Source organism: Epinephelus lanceolatus, chromosome 8 (assembly GCF_041903045.1).
Source record: "Epinephelus lanceolatus isolate andai-2023 chromosome 8, ASM4190304v1, whole genome shotgun sequence".
Classification (NCBI taxonomy): Eukaryota; Metazoa; Chordata; class Actinopteri; order Perciformes; family Serranidae; genus Epinephelus; species Epinephelus lanceolatus.
Genome location: NC_135741.1, coordinates 8495704 through 8507859, shown reverse-complemented (window position 1 = coordinate 8507859; position 12156 = coordinate 8495704). Strand labels below are relative to the sequence as shown.

The 12156-nt window shown below is 41.8% G+C and overlaps 1 protein-coding gene across 1 annotated transcript in view; it reads left to right on the top strand.

Moving 5' to 3' along the window:
* The first annotated feature begins 2267 nt into the window (after window positions 1-2267).
* c1qtnf12 (C1q and TNF related 12) overlaps window positions 2268-12156 on the top strand; it is a 30137-nt gene continuing 20248 nt past the window's right edge. The window contains exon 1 of the mRNA XM_033628037.2: window positions 2268-3434. Within this exon, the coding sequence (XP_033483928.1) occupies window positions 3255-3434 (180 nt within the window). The 5' untranslated portion in view covers window positions 2268-3254. The remainder of the gene's footprint in view (window positions 3435-12156) is intronic.

Here is a 12156-nt window from a genome sequence, read left to right as displayed (position 1 = left end):
TTACAATAGGTGCCTAACAGTAATTGATAAATGGTTGCGATAGCAAAAAGTTATGGATAAATGTTGAAATAGTTATAGTCATGGAAATATGGTTGACACAGGCAGAGGTGGGTAGTAACTTAGTAGTTACATTTACTCAGTTACATATACTTGAGTAACTTTTTGGATAAATTGTACTTTTCAGAGTAGTTTTAATGCAAAATACTTTTTACTTTTATTTGAGTTATATTGTTTTAAAGCAACAATACTCTTACTTGAATACAATATTTATATATATATAAGAATATATTTGTGTTTCTTGTGCCTTGATTTGTTTGAAACGTGTTTTCTCTACGTCTTGCACAAATTTAGACACACAATTTACACACAATTTGGGGGGGGGGGGGGCACTGAGTTGACTATCCTTTTCTCTACAGCACCAGGGAGGGGCGTCACCCACCGGGTTTTTTTTAAAGCTACAGGCACTAAACAGCCTGTTCTGAATGAAGGCTGAATAGAGGGTTTTTGAGGAAGGCTAAAATACAGGATCAGAGTGGAGTTTGACCAAGAAACTTTACAGACATGTCCTACTGGTGTGTAAGACTTCTTTTTTATTCTTGAAAAAGGGGTATAATATGTCTCCTTTAAAATATAGATCAAGGTAATAGATTGTGTTTGGAATATTTCAAATTGATAGATATACAGTTGAAATAGTTAGCAAAAAGTAATGGATAAATAAATGGTATAAAAAAAATGTTGACAGTCATTTTAAATACTTAAATTTGTCAAAACATCCTTTTTCTCAAGGGTGTCAAAAGAAGGTGAAAGGTGGTGGTTTTGTACTAAAATGATGCTTGTTTTGGTTTTGTTTCAGCTTTTTAAAAATTGATGATTAGGAAGAATGCATGTATAATTATTTGAAGGACTATATCAGATTTTCTGAGGGATTTCTCATACCCTGATGTTGCTGTTTGTACGCTTTGACTTGCGTAATGGTGGATGTTTTATTTATTAGTTTTATTTGGTATAATGGTATAATGAATGAAAGGTTCTTAAAGGTGGCTAAAGGAAATGGATACATAGTGAAACAACTAAAGGTAATGAATAAAAAGGTGAATTAACTGAAAACTAATGGCTAAATGTAGTTAGCTGTATTAGCAAAGTAGCAAAATAGTCAGCTAAATGTATGGATATATGTTTGAAATACCCAGCTTTAGTAATAAATGGTATAAAACACTCGAAAACTGGGGTGCACAAAATAAGCATGAGCCAGAAAAGCAGACATGCAATGGTTTTATTGTGTTATTCTTTTACAAACTTTTATTTTAATTGTTGTATGTCAGTACAAACCATCTGATTTTCTCTTTTATTTCAAAAGGCAACGTTTCCCAGTTTCTGGTTTTGGTCTGTTTCCCCGTGTTGAGCTTGACCCTGCTGGCTGCCTCTGCTGCCTGCTACGTTTTCAGACAGACGTGCCAGCACATACAGGAAGTAGGATGACACCAGTATGAAGCCATACTGGAAAGGTACTGGTGAGTTGTTTGTACTGCAGCCCGCTGCCTCTGGGTGGCACTGTGTTAAATGTAATAATATCAAGTCGAGGAAAAAGCAGTCTCACCATGAAAGTTGTGAAGTAAAAAAAAAAAAAAGATCTGGTTGGCACTCATGAGCAAACATGTTATTTATTCTAATAAGAGTACAAGAGGGCTGAATTCCTTTTAGACAAATGAGCTGATTGTAGGAATACCAAGACCAACAATTTATCCGCATCAGTCATATATTATTTACTGAAACCTGCAATTTACAGTACTTGAAATATAAGTATTACCTCAAATGTTTTCCTAATAGAGCAGTCAGCAAAGTGAGACATTTTGCTGAACATCAGCGCAGAATAAATCAAACAGGTATGCACTCTTGTATATGGCACTGTCAGTATTGTTTGGCAGGCTTTCAGGCAGCAGATTACACAAGATAATGCCTCGAGGTCACAAAAAAAGTACACTTCTATTTCTTGCCTGGATGTAAACACAGGGCTTTGGTAGAGTAGACTAATATTGAGCCAAAATGACAGACACTCTCAGACAGATACACAACTCTACACACACACAACTTGTCTGCCAAAGAACCTCTTCAGCTTGAACATTTCATCTATGAGATAAAACAGAGCTGAATAAGCTCGTAAGGTTGCCAATAGAGGCAAGGGAGAGAAACAGAGAGAAACAGTGTGAGGGAGAGGGAGTGGGAGAGGGGGAGAAAGAGAAGCGGGAGGGAGAAAGGGTGATGATAAAACTCCACTGTGAGCCCTCCTGTAAGCTCAGTCAGAGCAAAGGAGCAACTGAGACCAGAGGGACAGGGAGTGCGACGGCAAAACGGGACCTGCCACTCTCTGCTGTGAGACTTGCACATGGCCTTGATGACTTGTTGGGAGAGTTAGCGGGGAACACCTGAGCTGTGTCAGACAGAAGCAGAAGAGCTGCCCGTTACCTGTGAAGCTTTGTGACAGCGGCGAGGAGAAGAGAAGAAGGCTGGGCAAAGATCAAACCTGGACCTCATCTGTCTCCTCTCGGGCTTTGTTCCCTCTGCATCCCCCCCGCAGGGTGCACGGTGTGCAGACAGACAGATTGATTTGAACACTGAACTGCACCTTCTGATGAAAGCCCAACTTTTCTGGATCTTGCAGCTTTTCCAGCCACCACACAACTTTGCTGGAGACTGGATCCACTGCTCAGTGTGAGAAACAGCAGGAGAGAGCGGGGGGAAAAAGAGAATATTGCCATCCATCTCTAGCCCCCACAGCCCACCCTCAGATTTGGACGCCCCTCCTCTCTGCCTCTTCTTTTGCCCCCTGTATCCCCCCCCCCTCTCCACACCTCACCCCCCAACAGAGCAGAAAGCGTGAAAAATCTCACTAATGGGTTTATTTGCTGTCAGATCTGCGCCGATCTGTCATTCCCTTGGACCATTCTCCTTGACACATTTCATAGTTGAGTAAGCCTCCTAGCTTTCTGGCTAGAGTTAACAGTGCCCCTGCAACGTTGTGCTGGCTGAGAGCTCATCAAGAGAGGAGCAGCGGCGGCAGCAGTCAGTCTGACAGTCTCTTGGACAGGGAGTCCCTGAAGCTGCATTCCTCTGGTCTCCTTCCCCCCGTTGGGACTTTGTGTTTGTCAGCCTCGTGGGCATCCTCAGCTCCTGTCTGATCACACGGCTGAGTCCTCCACAGAAGACTCAGACTGTTTGTGCAGAGATTCTGGTGCTGATTGAAGAATAGTGTGAAGATGTGGTGTGGGGCTGGGCCTCTGGCCGTGGTGGCTGCAGTGTTTTGGACTCAGTGTGTCCTTCTGGATGGGGTGGATGCCAAGAAGGAGAGAAAGAGGCCAAAGGAGGCCACCCCACAACACACAGAGACCTACAATGCTACCATTTCCAACAGTGAGGAGGTCGGAGGAAACATCAAGGTAAAATTATAAAATTAAATGTCAAAATTCCTTCATGAGCTGCTTCCTTATGATGACAGTGCATATAGAAACAGAGTAGTGCAGACTGAAGTTTGAAGTCAACTTGCAGATATGTGAGATATGTGCAGGTTTCTTGTCAGCACAGGCAATATGCTGGGAAAAATAAATTGCGGCAATGGTAGAAGCTGGGACAGGACAGGTGTGCCCCACCAGGTCAAGCTTCAGACAGTGAGACGGACCAAAATGTGTGAAACACTAAATGGATGACTTCCGGAGGTATGCAAGGAATGTGAACATCTAAAGGCTGATCAATGCATCAATTAGTGCTCGCTCCGGGTGTCTGCCACCAATTTTCCGGCCTAAGTGAACAAATCAGGATGAAGAGAAGTTTTATGTATCAGGCAGAAGGAGATAAGATGATCAGATACAACAGTGTTGAGCTGCGATTAACTGATTATTTGTCAGCGAATATGATAACCGATTAGTCAGTTTCAATAATTTTTTAAAGGAAAAAAGTCTAAATTCTCATATTCCAGTTTATTAAATGTGAATATTTTCTGGTTTCTGCACTCCTCTATGACAGTAAACTGACTATCTTTGGGTTGTGGATAAAACAAGACATCTTTTTCGACCCATTTTCACAAATGCAACAAATAAAAATAACCATTAGCTGCTGCCCTGATAAAGTGATATAAGATAGGGTAGTTATGAGCGCTGTACCTGCAGCAGGAAATTAAGGTATGAACAGAATAAATGAAGAGGAAAATTAAGACATTTTGCTGTTTTCTAGAGAGAGTTGTGTCAATGATACGTGAGGAAAATAGTGAGCTGTAACTGAAGACCAGTGTTATTTTTATTACAGACGTCTTCCTCCAGCTAAACTGCATCACAGTGGTACAATTCAATCTTCAGGAGCAACAGTTGGCCCTTGACTCTGTTATTTATTGGTTTATTGCTGGTGTTGCATATTTGCGAAGGTTTCCAACAGCCTATTTGTTTTGCTTTCAGCCCACCCATTATGTTGGCATTCTCATATAACTCTCACTGCCCTATATACCAGCCTTCGCCTCCTACCAGCTGCCAGTCTCTGGAATCCTAACCGTAACCTTCGCCGCCTTTTTTTCCCCTCCTTGAAACCAAGCAGTGAGGTCTCCTTTGTATCTTTAAGAACACATTGTAGGTGGTTGTGGCCCGGTGCTGTTTATTTGACTTGGTTTGCCCTGTAAAAGCAGAGGCTATGAAGGATGACCTTGTGTCAACCCTCAAGCCTGCTGAAGATTGCACCCCACTGGGGTTTCACTCCTCCGTCTCATCCCACAGGAGCCGGTGTTGTGTCTTTACAAACACTGTTTCCCCTGAGGTCCCTTACAGGCCCGCTGCCATGATGTAACTCCTGGGAAAATTAGGTGGGCAGATATTTAAAGATATAGCGATGTTGTTCCCAGCCCATTGATTCTGTCATTCACAGGCCTAGTCTGACTCCGCTGTGTCTGGGACATCCGATAGGGGCGGTGCGGCCCCGAAAACTGGGGCAGCATGCCGTGTAAGCCCCTCACAAAGCCCCATAGAAAGGGTCCTGAAAGAGAACACCTCGGTGAGGATTAGCCCCCTGTGCCTCCCTCTCTAACATTCTTTTCATCTCATCTCCCACAATCAGAGGGTAATGACATAATCACTCTTAAGACGCAGTGTTATGCCAGATAGTGTCTTTGCCAAACATTGTCACCTCTGATGAGAACCTGAGCTTTAAGCTTGACATCTGTAGAAGTGGTTGTATTCAAGGTCGCATTTGTTGGTGCCACCCTATACGGGTTTCTGTTCAAGGAAAGAAAGAAAAAAAAGCGTGCCACACACGGTGAAGAGCGGTAAACTTGCTTTTCTTGGGTAGTTTGTAAGTTTATCCTATTACACATCTGTTAGGTCCCAGAGAAAACAACACGTCCATTGGAGCTGCCTTGGCAAGAAATTTGTGTTCTCAAACAAGCCAAACATTTACACTCCACATTTACATGTTTTTCCCTTGTGCCCAGTGGAAACAGTGGAAACAGTTCTTATGATGGCATTCGCTTTCTATCTGACCAATCCCGTGTGTGGGCTGCTGGCAGCGTGCAGTCGTACACTGCATTCCTCGGGAGATTTTCCATTTGAAAGTGATCACAATAGTGAGGTGTGGAGTTGTGCTGTGAGTGGAATTTTTTTAATGAGATGATAAGTGAAATACATTTCAAACAACTGTGATCTCTGTGAACCGTCACGTTGTGCGATTTTTAGGGCAAAAGCTGCACATATTTAAGCCTTATTGCCCCGCTCTCTAAAGATGAGAGGAATCTGTCACTGTTGAGCGAGGTGAGGGATCTGTGATGGCTGTAATTGAGGGAGTCAAGTCAAACATCACGCCTGGCGTGTTGAGTAATGGCTGGGTTTAGCCTGAGGCGAGGGTTTTTGTTTCCTCTCTCTCATCCCCAGTGATGATTAATGCAGCAGTGTGTGGGACCTTTTGGACCAACATACACACAAGAGACAAGAGCGAGTCCCACAGGAAACAGCGCCACTGTGAGAGCACACACCTCTCGTACACCACTGATGGTGTGAACTACCGACAGTCTGTGCTGCATGATAGTGAACTCTGCTTTCAACATGTCAGACCACTAAAAAGGTTATTTAACTTTGAAATTACCTAATGAAGTCATCTGAGAGTGAGCGAAAGATAAACACGTAATAAACTCTTTCGTCATTACATCTGAAATCTGCAAGTAAAATAAACCGCGCAGTGTTGTGCTTTCACCGCACAGACACTGAGCAGCTGTTTTATTTGGATTTAGTTTCATTTGTAATAGCTTCAGATTGATGCCAGATATATAGAAATCCCTTAATCTTGCCTGATTCTTATCATGTGCTGGTCATATTCCCGAAACCATGATTTCAGAATTACACACTTAACAGAACATTGGTCAGCTATGGCTTCAAGATAAAACGATTAGACTACATTAGATGGCCATTTTATTTTGTTAACAATGGAGGATGATATTTCAGATTTGTCTGGAGATGCATTTGATGTGCAGTTGTATAAAGAAAATCACATTAATACCACATTAGAGAGTGTTAACAATTTACTGTGCATCAGTGAAACAGATGCCAAAAAAACAATGGTATTTACTGTTAATGAAGAAGTTTGACATTTCCGGATATTACTCACTTCCTTGGCAAGAGTTAGATGAGAAAATTGACACCAGGGTCTTATCTGTTTTGTAAATATGAAGCTACAGCCAGGAGACAGTTAGCTTAGCTTAGCATAAAGACTGGAAACAGGTGAAAGCAGCTAGCCTGGCTCTGTCTGAAGGTAACAAAATCCCAAGGGGTTGTATGCTGAATTTGTTCGGCTATAACAAATAAGATATAACGTGTCAAAGGGTAACTTAGGTATTTTTTTAACCTGGACCGTATTTCCCCATGTTTTTGTGCGTAAATGACTAATGGGAACAACAGTTTTTGAAACTGGTCCAGTATTGAGTGAGAGGGCTGCAGTTGGCAGCGGTGAAACAGGCTTCAACGTAGCCACTGTAGCCGTCAATTTACGTCCACTAAAAGTGCTTGTTTTTGCCACTGACAGGCTCAGATTGTTATTGTAGGTGTCTGACAACATTATGCAAAGGAGCCCTACAGGTCGACCTTTTTGTTAAAGAGTAAGATTCTTTCAGATTAACCAGAAACAGCCCCGAAATCACCATCGCCAAACCCACAAGATAAATGAACAGTCGTTTTAGTGAGTTAAGAGCCAGGATATTTTCACATCTAACTGGGTGAATTAAGGATTTATTTCAACCAAATCAGAGTTAATGATTGTTGGAACAGTGGAACGATGAACTAAGACTCTTTGTATGAGTTTTATTGTGTTCCTGTCAACTTTGAATTAAGTGTGATTTACGATGATACAATTACTGCTCATTTAAATGGAGTCTGGTGGGTTTGGCGATGGCGATTTCTGGGCTGTTTCTGGTGAAACAAAAAGGATCTCAGGTCAACCTCTAGGGATCCTTTACACAATGTTGTCAGATACTTAAAATAGCAATCTGAGCCTATCAGTAGCAAAAACAAGCACTTTCTGTGGACGTACATTACGTTGTAGCCTGTTTCACCGCAGCTGTCTGCAGCCCTCAGTCAGTGCTGGGCCAGTTTCAAAAACTGTTGTTCTCATTACTGTTGAAGCCATTTTTAAACAGAGATCACGCTTTAGGGCCGCTACGAAGTGCCGCTTGATGTGCCATCTTTAACCAGACTTTCCATTTTTACAAGAACCAAACAACAGCAGCATCATATTGCTCCAGTGTGTGATCACAGACAGCATACAGGAGTCGCAGAATCAGAAGAGGCATGAAGGGCGTGACGTGTTTGCAGTGCTTTATAATCAATGACAATGACATTACATGGCAATAACAGTCATTTACCGTCCCTGTAATATTGTGGCTGATCTCATTTTCTACTCAGAAGTTAAGAAGTTAATGGACCTCACTGTTTTCCCAATTTGCAGACATTTTCAGCCACTGTTCTTCTTCTTTGAGTTAGCCGCTAACTGCTATTAGCTACTTTTTAAATCTACCGCAGTGAGTTGCACACATGACACATTGTGAAAATGTCACACTTGTGCCCCCTATGATCCCGTCCTCCTTCCTGTCCCTTTCACACAGACGTATTGGTGCTGTTACTACCTCTGATACCGGCTTAAAAGACGAGACAACTCTGTCCCCTCATTTCGCGATTGTACCTTGTATACAGAACGGCGAGGTGGAATAACAGTGTGAAATTCCCATCCTGAGGAGGCAGTGTAAAAGGGGCTTCTGACTCAGAAACATGGGAAAATAGAGTCCAGGTTGAAGAATACAGTTTTTGCCAGTTAGTTTCCAGTTTTTACGCTAAGCTAAGCTAAGCTAAGCTAAACTAACTGTGTCCTGGCTGTAGCTTCGTATTTATGGTATAGACGTGTGGTGTCAATCTCCCCATCTAACTCCTGGCAAGAAAGCGAGAGGGCATATTTTCCAAAACGCTGACTTATCCTTTTCATAATAGAAACCAAAAAACAATAAAATGCATGTTATAAAGCACCTAACAGTTCTGCAGTTTCAGTTAACCTGCACTCCTATTAGTGTCACCACTTATCATATTTCTCTGGCTACTACACAGTTGTAATCCAACACGACAGAGGGCAAATTGGTTGCATAATAAAATTGGGAAAAGAAGAAATGAATCATTACAGTGTGTGTATTTACGTACTGTAACATAACGCAGAGCCACAAATGAATCGTATAAAAGGAGGAGGATCTAATGACTCCTTACCTGAAATGTTCTGCCCACAGTCGAGCCACACGGCAGAGCTGTGTACCTGAGATGGATCTGGATCGCTGGTGCTTTTCATCGGCTCATTTTACCTCCCACAGGGAAAATGAGCACTCACTCCAATTTCAAAGCTATAATTCGTACACAAAACAGATGTCACACAGCGTTCAAAGTCTCCTTCAGCTTATATTGCTTTTTTATATCAAGACCAAGCCAAGATTGTCTCGGGGTGATCTCTTAAGCATAAACACAAATTTATTCACTTTCTCTCACACATAATAAATGTATACACACCTTTTGTTGGGACAACAGTGACGTTTAAATCAGCCCATATTATAAGTAGCATGTTCAGCTATATGATTATATAAAAACTATATTGCATTTACACTTCCAAAAAGTGTTTCTTCAGCATTTGTTGAACTAATAACAGCATCCTCATGGTGTGATAGAGTAATTATGTTTTGCTCACGGTGCTTGCCAATTGAGTAATAACACAGTGCGAAGAGAACAGAGTCAACATTGCATGCCTAACTGTATTTAGCTTCTCGGCGATAAATCCTCAAGGCAATCTGTTTCTGTGAAGTGTAGTGGTGGGGAACACGGGGGTGGGTGCATGACGGCTGGGATGCACGCAGGTTAGGATCCCCTCGTCCCACACAGCCCGGGGATCCCTGCGCTGCTGGAGTGGGATCGGCCCAGCGTTAGGCCCGTCCACCCATGCATGGATGACTGCACAGGGAGCAGTACGGGGATGTAAAAACAGGGGATTAAAGCAGCCTCTCCATCATCCTGTCCAACCTTTAAACCTGCCTGTGCAACATTTTTTTATCAGCGGCAAAAAGTTTCATGTCGTCCAGTGTGTGCGAGCAGGTCGAAAAACAGATAACACACAAAAGAAAATAAGATAAGTTCAGCTGTACACATGGAGGTATTCAGGAGCTGCCTGCGATGGAGTAGAGTTTCAGTATCTGGTTGCGGCTCCAGAGACATGTTTTAACAGTTGTGTTTGTGTTTTTGGTGGCATGCTGCCCCAGGGAAATATTTTCCATTTTATTGCCTCAAATAAATTCAACCTAATTTTCCTCAAACTACATGACAAACACACTTAAAGCAGAGCACGTAAAAAGAATGATCCATGCAGTCCTAAATTATTCTTTTTTGGGGGGGTAATAAAATCTCATAAGGTCTCTGCGAGTGATCAACAACTGATTCACTAATTGATCCAAAAAAACCTCCAAACCCACTGTGCTGGAGGTTCATAAAACAAACTGTGCACTTTTATTGTGTACTACAAGAACTAGGCACTATATGTTGAGGAGGGTAACTCAGTATACTGTACTTAAGCACAAAGGTATTTGAGTGTTTACATGCTCTGCTACCTTATACTTCAACTCATCTACAGTTCAGAAGGAACAAAGTACTTCTTACTCAACTATGTTTATTTGTCAGTTACAGCTGCTTTCTAGTTGTAGTAGTTAGTTACTTTTTATTTCACTTCAAAGATAAAAGTACAATGCATTGTTGAAGATTAAACCAGTGGCTCCCAAACTTTCTGGCTTGTGGCCCTTTTTAGAAAAGTAGCAACTAGTTGGGGCCACTTGTCACGTTTCTATGAGCTCTTCGTGGTCAGTGAGAACTGGCCCAAAGAGATAAAGTTATACAATATTTCACAACAAAGCAAATATTACAGACAAGTCAAAAAGAATGTATACAACTCTCTGTTTTAGAACTTTGTTTTTTCTTTTCTCCTACCTCATTAATCATCTCATGACCCCTCAGATTCATCTTGTGACCCTTTGGAGGGGCCTGACCTGCAGGTTGGAAGCCTCTGGACTAAACTATCTAATAGAGAGAAGTTAAAGGAATAGTCTGGCATTTGAGTAAATATGCATATTTGCTTTACAGCAGAGAGTTTAATGAGAATAAAGATACCACTCTGACATTTGCATGTTAGCTTAGCATATATACTGGAAACAGAGGGGAACAGCTAGCCTGGCATTATCCAGCAGTAACAAAATCAAGCTGCCAACACCTCTAAAGCTCAGTAGTTAACACGTCTTTTTTTATGAGGGGCTATGTGATGGACTGTTTCTTGGCTGGGAACCACTTAGAGGACTTTGTAACTGCTGAACAGAACTAGGCAAGTTCAGGTCTTGTTGCTAAGCTCAGCAAACTGACTGCTGGTGTCACTTTATGTCTTACATCTCTATGCTAGTAAACAAATTAACGTATTTCCAAAAATTTTGACCTATTCCTTTAAATTTAGCTCCCGCTCTCCCAGCTATAACACGATAATGCATCAGTGTTGCCAAGATAATGATGTTATTTATTGTAATATATAAAACAGTTAGTTCCGACCGAGCATTTTGATCAGACAGTTTTGTTGTCTTTGTTTTTGTTGACAGGCAGTGGCGGCTAGTATGTGATAAAATTTAAGTTTTGAGCCATGATTTCTATTCGGGTCCCTATAACAAGACGACAGAGAACAGACTCTCAGCTTTCAGTGTCGAGTCGTGTTTTTGCCTCTAGCTAACAACGTCATTGTGACGTCGGCCCTAAAAGGGTCTGCACTGGGACTTTTAACTATGAATGTTCACTGCTGCTGCTGTGTTAGCTCGTGTTGACCAGGCAGTTGTTGAACTAACAGTTTGTTGGAGGGGGCTGACTTCAGAGACAGCAGCAACAGAAAGTTTGCTAATCCAGAACAGTCCGGGATCAGACACCCAGACAGGTATTCTGACCTGTTAAATATGTTAATTCTTAAAATGCCAACATTAAGAGTTATCATAACAAACTTTGCACCGTAAAATGACACATGTCGCCACAAATAACATTTGAGTTAAATAATGAATGGTCAGAAAGGGACAAAGAAGCCTGAATATTTCACTGCAAATCTCCAGGTTTGCTCATATGACATCAGAAGATGACACAACGCACTGATTAAGCTGTGAACTTGTTGGCGTCACACGTATGCCATCAAAGCGAGTGTCAACAGAGTTATTACACTGGTCGCAAAATAAATAGAGACAGATGTAGCCTACATGACACAAACTAGCTGGTCTGTGGTAAAGTGTCGACCTACACTTTTATAAAAAATACAATTTTGTTATATTTGCAGAAACTGTCCATATATATTTTGACAGTAGTACAAGAGACAGATAATCAGCGAAAACTCATTCCAGTTGCTTTTCCTAGTGCTTGTAATGGCATTTGCAAGAATCCACCACACCTGAACGAAAGCAACCAATCAGAGCTGTGCAGCCAAAGCCCCCAAGAACAGCGCCAGGCTTTAAAGCCAATTTTTTCTTGATGTCATCAGGTCCCCCCCCCCCCCCATAAAAATAGTTTTCCAATAGACTTACATGGTGAAAGCGATGTCTGTAAATCCGTG